Source organism: Embiotoca jacksoni, unplaced genomic scaffold (genome assembly GCF_022577435.1).
Source record: "Embiotoca jacksoni isolate LCO1_2020_lvr unplaced genomic scaffold, fEmbJac1.0.p SCAF_8, whole genome shotgun sequence".
Lineage (NCBI taxonomy): Eukaryota > Metazoa > Chordata > Actinopteri > Embiotocidae > Embiotoca > Embiotoca jacksoni.
Window position 1 is genome coordinate 6905975 of NW_027185436.1, and position 17928 is coordinate 6923902.

General features: G+C 40.8%; 2 protein-coding genes across 5 annotated transcripts in view; both read left to right on the plus strand.

Annotated features, from left to right (window-relative positions):
* Positions 1 to 11822, plus strand: part of msh3 (mutS homolog 3 (E. coli)) — a 52079-nt gene extending 40257 nt beyond the window's left edge. Inside the window, exons 22-24 of one of the 2 annotated variants that reach the window (XM_069138622.1) lie at positions 8726 to 8858; positions 9012 to 9180; positions 11398 to 11822. In XM_069138622.1, the coding sequence (XP_068994723.1) occupies positions 8726 to 8858; positions 9012 to 9180; positions 11398 to 11479 (384 nt within the window). In that variant the 3' untranslated portion in view covers positions 11480 to 11822. Of the gene's footprint in view, positions 1 to 8725; positions 8859 to 9011; positions 9181 to 11397 lie in introns of those variants that run through there. The other variant, XM_069138623.1, reaches the window with a different exon arrangement.
* A 1340-nt stretch (positions 11823 to 13162) lies between these two features.
* rasgrf2b (Ras protein-specific guanine nucleotide-releasing factor 2b) overlaps positions 13163 to 17928 on the plus strand; it is a 47107-nt gene continuing 42341 nt past the window's right edge. For all 3 annotated transcript variants that reach the window (XM_069178108.1, XM_069178106.1, XM_069178107.1), the window contains exon 1: positions 13163 to 13810. In XM_069178108.1, the coding sequence (XP_069034209.1) occupies positions 13535 to 13810 (276 nt within the window). In that variant the 5' untranslated portion in view covers positions 13163 to 13534. The remainder of the gene's footprint in view (positions 13811 to 17928) is intronic.

Consider the following 17928-nt stretch of genomic DNA (forward strand, 5'->3'; position numbering starts at 1 on the left):
ACTGTGAACTAATGAGAATAAGACAGATTTGAATATTAATGAGAGAAAGAAAAATATTTGAGAAATGAGAAGGAAAGCACCGATAGGACATGTGGGGCAAGTAAAAGTATGGGTACTGTCTAACACACACCAATTCCTCTTGTTCATAAATGCACAAGCATTGTGGGATCTTAACACCAGCCCACTTAATCATCAAGGTAATAGCCTTCCATAAAGAGGTGTGTGTTTTTGCATCCATGCAAGTGTTTGATTGCATGTACTCGTGGGCTCTGCAGACTTCCGCGGTCATTTGTTTTGCAGTGAGACGAGCCACCAGAGAGATCTCAGCAGCAGAGCAGCTCTTGAAACCCGAGCAGAATTGTGGAGAGGGTAGATCTATAATGTTAATATCTAGATAGAGAGCAGGATGCAAAGGAAAAGGAGAGAAAATAGAGTGACACCTAGATAAATAGTATGTTGTCCTGCAGCAGGCCTCATTCTACCCTGAATGAAACACCCATATAAACAATGTGGTGACAGGCTGTCCAATGTCTACGTTACAAGAAATCATGGGTCTAAATGCGCTATCACAATTTCTTAACAACATGTTTCCTGCTCCTTCTTGTCAGCATTCATGAAAATAATGTGTACGGAAAAGTCCAGTTTTAGACAACAGGAGATGAAGCTGGAGATATGGGGGGCATTTTAGCTCGGACTACATTGAATCCGTATTAGTGTGTGTGGTGTGTGTGGTGTGTATCACATTTTGGCAGAACAGAATGAAAAGGGGGGATGTCATCAATGCCACACTTGAAAATCATTGTTTCCCTGTGCAAAACCTGTAATATTTGTATTTACTCATTTGTGGTGAATGAATTGATTAATACTCTAAGCAGAGGAAATTCATAATTGCTGTTTGACATGGGTTGCCTGCTTGAGGTTGTGACTTCAGTTAGGACAAACAGCTTTTAATTTTTTCAGCTGTTTCCATTCAGAATATTTCTCACTATATAAGAAATTAGGCTTCCTTTGTTCTTGTTACTGTTTTTCTGATTAACCTATCAAACAGTATCTTTACATTTGGGTTTGGAGTTGCACCTCTGATATTTGATATCATGTCAACTGTTTTGCTTGCAACTCATTTGTCTGAATTGTCAAAACAGGTCATGGGTCATGGGTCATGGAAAAGCCGGGACCAACTGAGCGTTGCTTGTGGGTTTTCCCGAGAATGTTGTCAAAGGTTGGCTGAATTTCTTTCCCAGTGCACCTCCGGTGCTGCATAACAATGGCTTGCTGTATTAACTTTGAGCAAGGACATTTGTGTCCGAAAGGATTCCTGGTTCACATGAATTTGTATAGTGATACAAAGTCATCATATTTCCAGGTTGGCCTTTGATTGAACTCATGATTGAACTTTACCACCCTTTACTGGATCTTATGATGTACAGGATTTAGTAGGCCAAATCGGGCTTATGCTTTTTCTGTAATCCTGCTGACAAACCACAGACTGTTTGTAAAAAAATGGACGTAGCCTCCGTGGTGTCACTCATAGATTTCCTGAAGAGCAGTTTTAGAACTGAGTTCTTTGCCATCTTGGCAGTGTCTGACTCCGTCTAACTAATCCAAAAATGGGCAAAAAGGTGGTGCATGAGTGGAACTGAGGTGGGACGAATGATGCCTGATTGCTGAGTCTCTGACTGTATGGCTCTGGTTGACAGTCTGTGGTTGAAATCTGCAGGCAGCTCGCCAGATGTGATGGCACCCACCTTTCATTCAAAGCAGCATCGCCCTTAATTATGCTTAACTTTAAAGCTTTATACAGTTTAAACGAGTGAGTTATTACAACTTTTTTAGTTACACCAACTATAGAGTCTGTTTTTGAGCCTGGCTGTGAACATGTTTATTTCTGCTGTAAAGTGTAGCCTTTTAACATGGGGGTCTATGGGAATTGACTCACTTTTGGAACTGGCCTCAGGTGGCCATTAAAGTAACTGCAGTTTTTGGCATTTGTGCATTGGCTTCATTTTTCAGGCCAGGAGGTTGCTGCAAACAGAAAAAGGAGCAAACAAACGGCACCAAAAACTCTCTCTGAGGGAGGAAACAACAAGAAACTAACACAATTACAACATGAGCAGTACAGATCTCCTGTTTTCTTAACAGTTAGTCGGTATGTGTCTGTGCAGCCTGGAGGGCACTAATACCAATCTATGGGGAGAAATGATTTATCAACTCAGATGGTGTATATTGACCTCAGGAAACACATACTTATTCTCATACTTGAGGCGCTTTTGGGGCTGTTATATGTGTGTTGCACAACACCAGCTGTTTAGCTTACACTTACTGGACTACACAAACCACAGATTCTGAATTTGGGCCTCCATGCACAGGTCCCCCTTCAGTCCATAGAGACGGATATCATTGACAGGTTTCTGGAGTTTTACTCTAGTGCTGCCACGTGGGTAATCAAAGCTTAAAAGCTGGATCTAATTTATGAGAGATGATATTTTGGTATTGGTTTATATTTTCAGTTTTCCAAGACCTTAGTCCAAATGCTCCAAATTGCCTTGAATTAACCCTTCTCAAATATAGATGAATAAACATTTATCTTTGAAAAACTCAGTTTTCATGTTTTGCCAGTTCCACATGAAACTTTGGACAGAATCTCAGGGTTATGTAATTCTGCTGGAAAACGTAGTATGAAAATGTGTAAGTAGCAGCTAATGCAGCATGGAGCTGCTCTTGGCAGGAGGAGGAAGCTCTCTGACTACCTGTTGTATAACGGCATTGATTTGTTAGAAAAGCCTGCTATTACAGGAAAGCCAAACAAAAGGGCACAAAAGAAGTTATGCTTTACAGTGAAAGGCCTCCTCAGTACAGGCAGACATGCAGAGTCTTTCACTCCTCTACCTCCTCCTTGTTCGCCATTCTCCCTCCTCCTCACCAGACTCAACTGTGTACGTCAAAAGTCAGACTACTCCTCCTTTGACTCGGTTGTTATAGTAACACACCTTTTCCTGTCCCCAACACTCACCTGAGAGGTAGTTAAGAATGTAGATGGGTTTCATAACACCACTCAATAATGGAGACAGCCTTGACGCAGAAGGAGAAAAAGAAACAGGGAGTCAGAGGAGAGAGGATCACTAAAACTAGAAGTTGCCTCTGCTAGGAGTTTCAGGGTTTTGTGGCATGAGGTTGGTTCAGTACATGTTTATGTAATTTAACTCCTTTCTGGCTGTAGTGTGTGAAGTACTTTGTGTTGTCTTGTTCTTTAGCCATTATTTCCTCTCAGGCTTCCTGGGACTCTCACTTTTATTCACACTTACAGCAGGTCCTGCCATTAGCTTCACACTAAGCTTCACATCGCTCTCTACTCGTACTATTACTCAGGCGGGCTTGTGACTGCTCTAACATTGTAATTCTACACTGTAATAGCAGAGGGAATCAGGCTCAGCTTTACACTTGGACTCACAGGAGAACTAGAACTCTCAAAAGCTCACTTTTGGCTGCACACTAATGGGTAGATTTTCAGTGCAATGTCTCGCTCCATGTGGGCGTAAATGGTCTGATGTGCTCATGCTGATGCACAAAGCTCCTACAAAGACCCACATGTGCTCCACAGCACTCTGCACTGCTCTGTGCCTGCACTCTACTCATACACGTAGATAAGATGCTGGTCTGTTTCTCTCTCAGCTCACTGTGATTGCATTACTTCCGGGATTTCTTTGTTTCTTGTTTCTTTGTTGTTTAGAGGAGCACATCCCAGCATGTGGGTTAAGACTCCAGAACAGGATCTCAGGATATAAATCTGAAGAGCAACAGTAATTTAAGTAAGAGTTAATAGATAATCAGGATTGTTTGCAATTAATTTTCTGTCTGTCAATCAATTTATTAACTGCTTATCAACAGGTTTATGACTCTGTTGATGCTGGTACGTCGGAGTCTGTTCTGCTTTAAAAAGACATTCTCTGAATGTGGGCATGTACAGGAACACAGCTTACATGACTTCTTTTTAAAACTCACCTACTTACAGTGAGGACTGTGTGGCTGGTGTTGCTGAACAAGTGTAAGAACCAGGTAAATAGAAAGTCTTAATGACAAGAACATAAGGCCACTGTTGCAAAATCAAAGCCCTTTAAGCCTATTTAGAATTTCTCTCATTCGGCTTGCTAAAATTAACGATTGAGGAGTCCAAATATGACTGAAACATGCAAACGTTCGCGCTATGCTGACGTGACGTCACCCTACAAGGCTTAAGCTCGGGCATTATTTTGAAAGTGTTTAAATGCTTAATAACTACTTTTAACATCATTGTAATGTGATGTGTACATATAATAACTGTGGTCTGTGATCAAATCAAATGAAATGACAATTTGTTGGTCTCGGGCCAGTTGGAGTGAAATTGTCAGGCACTTCAGCAGGGCTGTTGCATACCACCAGGTGAATCCTTGCGTGCCATCAGTGATACACGAGCCACAGTTTGAAAATCACTGACTTCAAGGAAAGTTCATCACCTACATACCTTTCACTGCCTGTGGCTCAAATAATTTAAGGCGATGAGAGAATAACACGGACTCGCACACACATGTTGTAATCCACACACAAAGCACCTCAGCGAGAGTCTTGTTAGTTGTGAGGTGGGAACACAAAGGGTGATGAGTTAGAATTGGATTTGTGTCTAATTGGATGAAAAGGAGTAACAAGACAGAGAGACAGCAATAGTGGTGTTGACACCCCTAGCCTTTTTCTCAGGATCAGATTACCGAGTGGAGTGCACATGCTCTCGTCTTTGACACCATATCATTATAAATCAGCTGGCAGGAGTGGTGAGGCTCTACAGGTGTACAGAGTCACACACCAATTTGGAGCTCAGACTCAGAGACATGTTATAGTAGGAGAGGAGGTGGACAAGGGGACACCTCATGTTTGACCGCTCGAAACATTCCTCTATCTGTTTATAAACACACAGCAGATTTTAATTTACAAAAGTAGTGGATATTTATGGATGTGTTTTTCCTGTGTCTATCGCAAAATCAGAGATATGCCCCCCCACAGGCACAACGACCCACAGTTCCGTTTTAAAGTTAAGCGACCTCTAGTGGTCGTGTAAATGATTTCAACCTGGTGTCCCGAAGAAGTGACGCAGCTCAGATGACGTCTACAATGTGATTTTCTTCTTGTAAGGAGGCGACAGGTTGAGTGGCTGGTGGTACAACAGAGTACTTAGGTGACTGCTGTTTGCTTGCATATTTGCAAAACTGCATTTACTGTTGCCATGACGACAAAGGTTGCATAACTTTAGGGCAGTCTTAAACCTAACCAGGGGCTCTAATTTAGAAAACAATTTAGTGGATCCTATTTGTGGGTAGGAACAAACAACCTATAGAGTTGCATGGAGTTGGAGAACTTGTTGGGATCCTCAGTGGTGTTTCTTATCACTTAATTTAATTTTTAATCTGCGCTTGTCAACATTTTTTAAATTAACAATGGATGAAGTGCTGAGGTGTTGCACAAACTGGCAGAGAAATACAAATCTCTACATTTTGACACAGGATTTATTGTCTTTCATCTCTTTGTTTTGTTTTTTTTAGGCCTGCTAATTTACTCTTTTGATTTATTTCCAGTGCTGTCATCAGCACTGAGGCTGTAAGCAGACGTGACAAAAAAAGCTCAAAAATGTATATCCAGCATCAAACAGCAGACACAGTTAGCAGCTAGCTGGTGAACAGAGTGGAGCATTTAGCTGCTAATGAGCCAAATTTATCATTCAAGAGTTGGTGGGGTTCAAAACAGATGTAAGACCAGGGTGATAATTGGGTTGTATCTGCTTGATGTGTAAATAAGCAACTGTATGCTAACACGTTCACCTCAACAACTTTAAAAGGTGATTTTGCATCAGTTTTTTTCAGCTTGTTCTACTGCCACCAAGAAGTACAAAAACGATCAGGCTTAGCTATTGTTAAATCAAATGATAAATTTAGTTCAGGGAAGGTCAAAGGCAATAAGAAATGCTGAGTTTCAGTTTCCAGAACATCAAGGAGTGACTTTTAACTGCTTATTCAGGCAAACCAACTTTATAAATACAGATGTATTTAGCTATATACCTGAGCAGGTAATTGTTTGGATTTTTACTTGATAATAACTTACACTATTATTCGATCATTGAAACTCTCCCTTGATGAATCTTGGTTATTAGCTAATTGATTAATTGACTAATCATTTCAACACTAATGTCATCAGATTGTTGTTCTGTACAGCAAAGCTCACAGTGCACCCTGCGGTGGTCTGGTAATGAGCTGCCATTTGCACCTAATCGGATCATTATTCGCTCTGCAGCCTTTTTGTCATGCTCAGTTTGTTTTTACCTTTCAGTGCAGGTGGATACAGAGCTGGGCGATATGCAAGAAATATCATGATGCTTTTAAACAAATATGTCGATATTGAAATTGCAACAATATCGTAGGGATTACTATTGGTGCATTTACAAAATATTTACACAGTGATATTTTGGATAATCCTCAGTAATGTTAATTTAATGACTCACTTGCTAAAGGCAAATAATAAAACAGCTAGAACAGTTGCATAAATTCATAAAGTTACATCGCTTTGCTGTATTTCAGATATTAATGTATCATCGATATATTGCCCTCGTTGGACAGGAATAGTAATTTGTCTGTGTGTGTGTGTGTGTGTGTGTGTGTGTGTGTGTGTGTGTGTGTGTGTGTGTGTGTGTGTGTGTGTGTGTGTGTGTGTGTGTGTGTGATCACAGTTTTTTTCATGCGTCTCAGCGGGTTCAGGTCTGTGTGTCTTTGTTTGAAACATGTTGGAGTGACCCTGCACGTCTCCATTCAGACAAAAGTATTACTAGTGACGCCTGACCTTTCTTAGACCGAGCGGTTCGCAGGCCGGTCTCGGAGCCAGCCAGGAGTCCTGCAGCCACCTGTCTGCTGTGATGATGTAAGACTCAGGCTCGCTCCTCACTGAGAGCTCATACATGATTTCTTTTCATTACTGTCATCATTGGACTTAATTATTATGACTACAAGCATTTTGGGAGATTTTTAATCCTGCAGTAATTGAGTTCAACCAGTTTGTCACATTGTGGTCTCACAGTATTTTTGCACTCCCTTCTCCATTTACATGATTGGTTTGTTAAAGTAAGCAGGGAAAGGAAATGCATTTGCTTTAGTGAGTAGCTCTCCGCAGCTGTCTTGAAAGAGCAGCACTAAGAGGTAAACTGTTTTTGCATGTATTTGACAGAGAGGCTGAGTGCACCACTTGCTTTTTGTGATTTTCATGTCTTAACCTTCAATAATGAAGCCTTCGGGTGGCCGCGAGGCCTGACCGAGATTAAAGAATAGCAGGATGATGTCAAGTTCCTTCGCTGTGTTCAGTCTCTCTCCAGACCCTGAAAAGCTGAGTTCGGTCTTTACAGACCTTGTCACATTGTGGTCTCACAGGTGATTGACTGCAGAAAGCCTTAAGACAAAGAGTAAACAAAACAAGTAAAAAGACTGATGGGGGAAAAATTGACACAATAGTTTGTATATTTTTGTTTATACCGGTAGTCATATTTTCAAAGCATGTTTTTGTGTATTGACTTAGCACACTGCAGGGTACAGAGGGAGTTAAGTAACACTGGGCCAAAGCACAGTTTATATCGATGTTCTGTTCTTTGTTTCTCAGCTATCACTTTTTCTTAGTTGTGGTAACAGAGTCAGCATTACATAATACAACATTTGTTATGTTACCTACCATTTGGTATACTGTATTTACTACTTTATCACTCTTTGTCCTTTTCTTCCAGTTTTTCTTTTGTCCTATTTTGTCTGATGAGAAGTTAAGCATAGTAAACAAATTGAAAGTGACTGGATAAATATTCATAGATGTCAAGAGGGAAGGAAAAGCATTTGGTACGTTCCCAATGTTTACTTGGCACATGGATCATATAGCTGCACTGAGCGTAAAGATACAATTACGTGCAGCATACAGGGTTATAAAATGTCCTTTATATTTAAAGACCTGTTAATGTTGGCAGTGCAGTGGTTAGCACTGTCGCCTCACAGCAAGAAGCGTCTGGGTTTGAACCTTTCTATGTGCAGTTTGCATGTTCTCCCTGTGCCTGCGTGGGTTCTCTCCGGGTACTCGGGCTTCCTCTCACTGTCCAAAAGACGTGTGTCTGGTTAATTGATGATTCTGAAAAAAATTGCCCTTTGGTGTGAATGAGACCGTGAATGGCCTTTGTTTCTGTCTGTCTCTGTGTTGGCCTTGGGGCAACGTAATAGCTGAGTGGTCAGGTTTCATACGACATCCAAAAGCAGTCTGCAGTGACTCCCTGGTTTGATTTCTGACTGGACTTTTGCTGCTTGTCTTTCTCTTTCTCTGTTTTTGCCACATTTTCTTTCTATCTTTTCTGGTCCTATCTAATAAAGACAAAATGCTAAAAAAAAAAAAAAAAAATACCAGGAGGACGTCTTCCACGACTGTCGAAAGTTGACAAGCTTCTCTGACAGGCTGGTACAGAGCAACGAACTCAATGATGACACTCCTGCCTGCAGCGATACTGTTTTTCTGCTCCTCGGCTGAATATTTTTCTCCCTAATGTGGACACAATGAACAGATTGTATTTACAACAGCATTCTCATCCTTAACATTTTTAAACCAGATTTAAAATACCAAACAACTTTCAGAGACACTGTTCACCAGATTTTTCAGGGTTTAAGCACATCACTCTGATCCCCTTTCTTAGGTGAAAGCCTTAACCCTGTTTGTCACCCACTACCCTCCTCTGTGTGAGCTGGAGCGGATGTATCCTGAGCACGTGTCGAACTACCACATGGCTTTCCTGCTTAATGAACCTGATATCTCCACTGATACAGATGGTACGTATGCATTTATGCCTAATAATTTTGGTTCAAATTTTAGGTTTCACTGTCGCCTTAGATTAAAATTCTTACTTAGCTAATTCTTTTTTTTTTTTTTTCCACTTGGCACTCTGTTGGCATTTTAATTTATATATTTATGTATGCTAACAGATGAAGAGGTTCAGCCAGAGTTCATCACCTTCCTCTACCAGTTAACTGAAGGAGCTGCAGGACGGAGCTACGGCCTGAATGTCGCCCGGCTGGCTGACATCCCAGATCTTATACTACACACTGCTGCACGGAAAGCCCGAGAGCTGGAGAGCATGGTCAATGCCAGGAGGTAGCATAGACACACATCTTCACCCTGACCATGTCATAAAAGGGAGTTCCACTTATTTTACACATCAAGATCACTTTACTAGTCATGGTGACATAACTTAATATATAGTGTATGTACCTATTCACAGACTGTGACTCTGGAGAGCTTTTTATAGTCTGGGGAAAAAAAAAACTTTGTGTTGGGTATCTCAACTTGGGCTTAAAGACTAAAAACATATGGCAGACAACCTTCTTTACTAACTGGAGTATTGAATTAGTGGGGTTGTCTTGTTTTTGGTTCCAGTGAGACAACAACATCTGGAAAGCCCAGTAACAGATCCACAAATGTGAAAGCTTATCAGACACCAAAACCCTCTAATATTCTGATACAGGATTTAACAAATCTGGAAACTCTTCTTGGTCACATTGATCGGGATGTAAACCGTAGAAATATGCCTTTTCATGTCACGAGGTAATCTATCATGGATGTCACTGTGTCGGCAGTGTTTTAGCAGCTGATGTTGATGAAAAGTTGAGCCTGGTTTGAATTCTTTGCAGAAAGCCTAACGTTGGCACCCCTGCAGTGCCGCTGGGCGAGTGGGCTGGATTTTTCACGCAGGGCTCAAGCCAGATTGTCAAATTGCATTATGGGAAGTGTAGGATTCAGTGTTTTTGGAGCTTGGCCCATATTAAGCACGAAAAGTCAGGAGATCGCTGTATCTGCTGCCATTTCTTTTTCTGTTTCTCACATGTTCCTCAACATTATTGAAGTGGAGTACTGACTTTCTCATCCTCCCATAAATCACAAAATATTCCACTGCTGTGTTTTCAGAGCATTTTCTGAATATTACTAAGCAGAAATAGAGTCGGAGAGCTGAAAAATCAGTTAAATGTGTGTCACCAAATAATAAAACTCGAAAGAACTCCCCCGACACTAAACTGAGTGTTTATTTAAGCTTTAACACTCAAATGAACTTGATTTCATACTTGGGCTAAGACGTCTGAACCAGAAAATGTAGCAAGATACTGGAAAATCAGATGCGATGCAGATTAATTGAGCAGCTCACACTTTGCCACCTGATGACATCCAAGACTTTCACAGCGAGGGAGGGAGACTCCTACAAGCAGTTTATGGTAGGAAGATTTCTGGTTCCTAAAGCGCTGCAACAAATCCTCTGTGATTCAGAGGTTCAGATTTCAGTTTATTAAAAAAAAAAATAAAAAAAAAAATACACTGTGGTGTCAACTTCAGCTCAGATGGTTTTAAAGGCTTCCATGACTTTTCAAATGGATTCAGCCATTGCTACTTTGAACTGTCAAACCAGACTCAGAAATGTAAAAGATGTTGCTAGTATCGACTTTGACTCAGTAGTATTTATGATGCACATTTGTATCAAAATAAACAAAAAGGGGCTTCTATCATTTTCTATCTATCGTGTTTAAAGTTCTGATTGTAAATGAATGTTCCTAATCTGGTTATTAATTTAAGGGATTTATAAATAGTAGTAATTTTCAGAAATTGATGATTAAAACCCAATTATTAAGATGTTTTAATAGCCTTTGTCACAATTTTGTTGTGATTCTGTCCAAGTCAAATACTTACTTTCATTTGGGTGCATTTATTTTTCCAAGAATTACACATGTACACACTAACAGGGGGAGGAGGGGAAAATACAGTATATGTTTTGTTAATGTTGATGCAGGAAGGTTTTCTATTAGGATGAACCACACACGCGGAAATGTTCGGCCTACAATTGAGTTAAGACTTGGAAATACGGCTAATTCTTAGTCTTCTGCCGTCAAAACGTCATCATATTTTGCATTTCTTGTTTCTCAGTAAATTTGTAACATGGCATCTCATCGCTCTGTAACCCACCGCCTGCTGGTAGCTGAGTGCTGCTTATCCTCTTCCAAAGTAATCCTCACCATATGAAGTATCTGTCAGCACTCACACACACACACGCAGAGCGAGCCATACCTCTCTGTCAGTGTAATCCCCCCTATATGAAATGTTTGTCCTTTGTTGGAGCGAAGCCATGCAGTACACAATAATCGTACACAGAGGAGCTGAGCTGCTGGTCAGAGGTTAAGAACATTAATTTTATTGTATTCTCATGCAGCTATTGTAAAAGTACTGTGTGTTTAGGCTCAACGTGTAAGGGGTTATCTGAGGACACACGGTACTTTCACAAAAAGTATTATGTTTTACATCGAGGTGTTTTTGTCTCCTTCTCTTTAGGAAAATCAAGAAACTTCTCTCAGATCTGTGGAGCATCTCGGACAGATCGTGTCTCCTGGAGTGGCTGCAGTCAAACTCCTGACGTCACTGCAACAGTAATCACCACCGTCAGAACACACAAATGAGGAGAATAGCCCAGCTACCCATGACTGAGCATGCTCGGTGAGGAACATAGATGCTCACATAAAGTGCAAATGTGTTTAACAGGAGTTGGTTGATGCTGCACTTTTTGTGTGTTTGCATTGGTGTGAAAAGGACTTTAATGATCTCAGGTTCTCACCATCAACTGTACTGTAACCTAATTGTCAGAACATAAATTAGTACCAACTGATCAAGATTTTACCCTCCACACTGTATGTGGTGAGCGTGTGTTTGTTGATTAAATAAAGAAAAAAGTAAAACCTGGCGCACTTGCTACTCTTTGAACTTCAAAGGGTGCTCCACTGATTGCACTATTTTAACATTATCAGTCATCACGGACAAAAGATAAAAATCAACAAAGCAAAACATTTTTTTTATTCCATGCACTCTGTTTCCTTGTCAATCTATTGTGCCTACAAAGCCAACAATGCAGCTTGACCAAAATTCGTTTAGACATTCAGGTACTGTATGTATTGTAATAGTGGTTTGTAATATAGCCTTGACCGTCGACCTTCAAAAACAGATGAGGAGTGGGCTACAGAGCTGAGATAAAGATAGTTCTTTATAACTTCACACTGCCAGAGTTTTTTAATTTCAAACTTGCTGTCTTCAGCCCCAACCAAGTGGCGACACACCGTGACGTCACAGACTGGTTTGTGAACTGCTGTCCAGTCCGGTATTCTGGCCATCTTGTTTATTTAGAGCCAGAAGTGACCATATTTGGACAAGCCGGGGAGGAGGGAAGGGTAGATCTGAGGACACTGTGCCCCACCCACCTATACAGGAAACCTGACTGCAGCCCTGGACATGTCAATCAAAACAGGCACGCCTCCAAAACACAACTTTCTTTGGGGAAGAAATATATGGAATTATTTTTAGAAGGACCACCAGAACACTGATTAGAAGGAGGGAATTTAGCAAATGACACCATAATGACTTTATTGACAAAAATGATTGACTATATTTCTTGAACGAATTTGATGCATTTTTAATTCAGTCTGTTGGGCTAGAGGCCTTTTGAGGTCATCCCCTAGTGGTCCTTAGTGGTTTTGCGCATAAAGGCACTTTTGCATTTGCATCACTTTGAATGGGCCCAATCAATGGTGACTTAAATTGCCCCACTTTAGGCAGTTTATCAGACTGCAGCCCCACCTGGAGCCTCAAAAGGCGACATACAACTTTTTTTTTTTTTACATTTGCAGTAGTTCTCTCTTAAATCTTAAAACTTATTTGGATATATAATCGGTTCCCTTTACCACAATAATTTTCTTGTTCAGAAAGTGTGAAGGGAAACAGATTTTGATAAAAAAAAGAGACATTCAACTTTTTACTCCCACCTAGTTTTGTCAGAGCTGAGTTGCCTTTTGTATTCGTATATCTGTTTTCTTTATCCATTAATGGCAGCCTTAATGCGTGCTCTTTGATCCAGTACCATTAATAATGCAGAAACAAATTTGCCACGGAGAAAATCTGCATTAGACTACATCTCTAGCTCCCTCACTCACGCTCACTCCCAAACACAACCAACTCACGCTCCGCCTTTAATTCCGCCAACTCCAAGATCAGCGCGCATCACTGGAGAGAGAGTAAGAGAGAGAGACCTAGTGGGAGGGAGTGCTCGTGTGCGAGAGAGAGAGTTAACCACTGTCAAAGCCGATTACAGCGCATCGGGTCTGTGATTCTTTCACTGTCTGTCCACTTGAGGGTTCTCCCCTCTGTGAACGACACGCCTCTCGCTTTCTGCTGCTTTTTAGTTGTTTCTTTATAGAAGCGATGCATGGATTTATTCTAGTGTATGTGGGACTCTGACATCTTTACTATGAGTTCCTTTGCATTAGCGCTTCCGTCAACGGGGCAACTTTTCCGTGCGCAAAGGCGCCGCTGAGCCGCGCGTCTCTCGGTGGGAAAGTTTACACACAACCCACGGCGAACATGGGCTCGCGGTAATAGCTCTGGTTGTCCCACTTTCTTCTCTCCCCAAAAACCGTACGACAAAATGCAGAAGAGCGTCCGCTACAACGAAGGGCACGCGCTGTTTCTGTCGGTGGTCGCGCGTAAAGAGGGGACCAAGCGCGGCTACCTGTGCAAGAAGACGGCGGAGAACAGCCGATGGCACGAGAAGTTCTTCGCCCTCTACCAGAATATACTGTTCTACTTCGAGAACGAGCAGAGCGCGCGACCTGCTGGGATTTACCTGTTGGAAGGATGCACCTGCGAGCGCGCACCGGCGCCCAAGATGTCCACCACTGGGAAGGAAGCGCTGGAGAAACAGGTGAGCGATTTAATGAAAGCAGGGGGCGTCAAATCACCAAACCCTGCTGTGAAAGGACAAATTCCTACGTCTCATATCACCCGCACTTTCTAAAATGTGCCTATCTCCACTATTACTAACATAAATGTGTGCAGTCACTGAAAGTATATGAAAGATAATTATTGAGAGTAAAAATTCTGTAAGGTTTTGTTTATCAAATAGCCTGTGGTTTACAAAGAGATCTTTATTGATTTTTGCTCCATCATTACACCTTTTTATGATCAGGAAAATTCCAATATGGAATTGTTTCCTGACTCTCAAATGGACAGTCATGCAACAAAGAGGAAGCAGCTCATGCAGCATCACACTTAATTTGCAGCTGCAGCCCGTCCTCTCTGTTCTCTACAGTTTCAAAATGCCCTGCAGAGTCGAGAGCTCCAAGTGCAGTTTCCGAGAGCAGGTGACCAACCCCCAAGGATGTGCAAATGGAAGCAGGCTAATAGGAGAGAAAGCTTCACCACACCGTCTTATTCCAACTTAAAAAAAACACACACAAAAAAACGGCATTGTTGATCACTGAAACATTTTATTTCTCGTTTTCTCTATTTGCAGCAGCTTTCTCTCTGACCTCATAACATTTTGAGGCTGCAGCCACAAAACTTGAGAGGGAACCAGTAGTCTGTCAGTTTAATCATAAACCTAAGTTATTCTAAACATCTTTATGTTTATTGGTCAAACAACAAACAACTTTATAGCATAATATTAAAATCATAAAAATTCTGCCAGTGGGGCAAATAAAACAATGCAGCAACAGGTTATTGTATTTAACCCCATGAATGCTGTGAAGTCAAGAATTTTTTTTTTTTTTTTATCTTACTCTTGGATGCACTTACATGTATTTTGATCCACCACCTCAATAAATCTATAATCCTCTCAGCTAAAGAAATATTCATGCTATTTTTATGGCTGTAACATGACATCAAATGGAAATATTCTGCATGTCGTGTTCCTCCTTCAACACGTTTCATCCCCGCGTATTTAATGTCTATAGAAACCTTGGGGCTGTTGCTGTCATTAGCTCTGTTGCGGTTTTGTATTTTAGACAGGTTTGTGTCGTCAAGGTCAAAGCCACACGATCATACCAGAAGCTGCCCTTTATATTGCACCTGTATAGTTTGAAAATTGATGCTGTGTCCTGTAGAAATCACCCAAACTTGGAGATGTAACTTAAACCTGCTGCAGACTTGTTTTAACTGAAGTTTATGTTCGTAAAGTTGGATATGAAGACAATTTACTAATTTCTAAAATTTAAAATCCTTTAACCATGGGCTTGCTCTGTTCAAGGGAAATCTATATTGGCAAAGTTATATAACTAGGTCATTACAACAGAAAGTGTTAATTTTTTTTTATGCCAGAAACATGGTGACTGACGATCTGACAAAATAATAGTTATTTGTCTAATTGATGCCTGCACTAAGGACTTCCTGTAACTATACTCTATCCTAACACTGTATAACCTATCTGGCAAATGATGCTTCACTAAGTTGAAAGGAAATAGAGGCAAAAGTTTCTCAACTATTACAATATGCTAAATTCTGGTAATAGTCAACTATCACAAATATGAGCTAATGTAAGTTTGCAGATCGTGAGTTATGTGATTCACTGGAGGAATTATATTGATTTGTAATGTTGGCTTAATATATAAGATTTGTGTCCAAGTTGACAATATCAATAATTGTGTACACAGTAGAACTTGTAGTGTAATCAATCATGTATATTGATTAATTGTACAGCAATGTAGACATGTGAACAACAGTAAAAAGAGTGCAGAACACAGCGACATCAGCAACAACACAGATTAATTGATAATTCCTCTTCTCAAATGCATGCTGGGAAGCTCTCAGACACACCTACTCCCAGTCAGCTCCCAGTGTGCTGCATGATGTTGATATCTGCTGACAAGCGTCATTGGATGGTGCAGACACAGAAATCGGATCTAGTTGAGCGGCTGGATTTTAAACCCCTGCAAGTTTCAGTTTAACTAGACCTGTTCTCAATCACAGATAAATGACAGAGCAAATAAACTACAACTGAACTACAATTTAAGATAAAGCTCTGTTGGTTTAAATGATTTGTGTTATTCTACCTGGATTTGTAATAACAGTCCCAATGCTGACTCCCGCAGGGCTGAGCAGGATTACGTCTTCATGACTGTAACGCAGTGATACGCAGGGAAGTATTTTTGGCAAATCTGGAGTGACTGTGCTCCTAGAAGTGGCCTCAGTATTGTTGCTCCAACAAGTTAGATAGACCATGTTGCTAGGAAACATTTCAATGACCATTTCCACATGCATTTCATTGAGAAAAAATGAAACGCACATGTATTGGTCTCAGGTAAATCATCAGTATTAGAGTTAAATCAATCAAAGAATCAGTTTTTGTTACAGTGGAAAAAAAAAAAGTGTAGCCTTCAGGAGGGTAATCATGGAGAAAACAGAATCATTTCTGTTTCTGATCTCAGTTTTCAGCTGGCCTCGGGGACCGTGTGCATGTGTGTGTTCAGGCATCATGCCCATGAAAATGTAGATGGAAGGACACACTGGAGTGCATTGAATTTTTACAGTTTCAGAAAGTATCAAGGAGACAGTAAGTGAATGCAGAATTAATCACGTGAAAGGTGAGGACGGTTAAAAAAAAAAAATAGCAACCAATTATCAACACTCAGCAAATATTCATGTTCACACGCTTCCAGCTGCGCGTACAGTAGGTGAGTGTCTCTTTAAATGGACTGTATATGTAATGACAATTCATTCCAGATGAATGCAAATAGATGAAAGGCTTTTACAAAGACAGGGGATGGCAGAGTGTGGTTCAAAGTCTCAAGCAAGATCATGTCTGTAATGGATTTGTTACCACTGATGATGACAAGACAACAAATCCCTTTTTTGGGGAGGGCAACATTTCATGTGGTTCCAATCGCTAGAATTGGCACCAATGTATGCATAAAACCTGTCTCTTATGATGTTACAAAGCCTGGCAATTATGATGTCTCATTTTATCCTCTGTGTTTTTACACACTTGTCCAGGCTGTCTCACGCTCTCCCCTCATCTGTCTCACCCTCACTCTACAGCTGTGATGTTTAATTAGGGTTATTTTCAATCCGCCCTCGGCTGAAACCTTGTGTTCTGGTGTGTAGCTGTTTAACATAGCCATGCACACAGGAGGAATAAACATAATAGTGATGACAGTTTGTCTAGATCATGAGGCCGTTGTTTGTGCTCGTGTGTTTTGGAGGATCAAGCCAAAGAGAGTTTCAGATAGCCTGAGTTTTATTTCTTTTGTGAGGGATTGGTAGGAGAAAGTGAGAGAAGGCCTTCCATATATCCATCAGGTGCTTTTTCTCTTCGCTGTTTGTATGTGCGCTAGAGTGAGTCTGCCAACAACCTGCAGTATCACACCCCCACAGCAAGCCACAGTGAAACCACACAAATAACACGCAGCTACTGGCTCCCTCTCCCTCTCTGTTGTACTCTCAGGTATACACAAACCCCTTCAAATAATCTGAGAGCATTCACACCAGTCTGAATGGTTTCCACAGCGACTGTGGTCAGGCATCACTGATGTGAACAGATGTGTGGTTATGAAAGGCCAATCATCATCAAGTGTCTGGTTGGTTATTGATCCCAGAGAGAAGCACCGTTCATTAGAGGCCATGGACCAGAACCAGCTGACCGTTACAGACAGTGTAGTTTGTTTCCAGATTGCAACTCGTGTGTCAAACTCCACTGAGCGAAAGTTGAAGAAACAAAACGAGCCAATTAATGGCTTTGAAGGGCTTTATAAGCAGCATCATTCAATTGTGCAAGAGCCAGAATCCAGACAAATTATAGAGATGAATGGATGAAATCAGTGCTGCAATAGATGTTAAAAATCGGAAAGTTGCACATTAAAGGAGTTTCTTAAAAAAAAAACAAAAAAAAACTGTCATCAGCAAAGATCAGCAAAATAAGAAAAAGAAAAAAAAGTCTCTTTTTTATCAGGACTTTATAGCGAGCCTGTCCAGAGGTCAGATTTTTGTTTTGTTCTCATTTCCTACTAAAATTAAAGGGTAAATAGAAATTTTTTGACATGACCATGT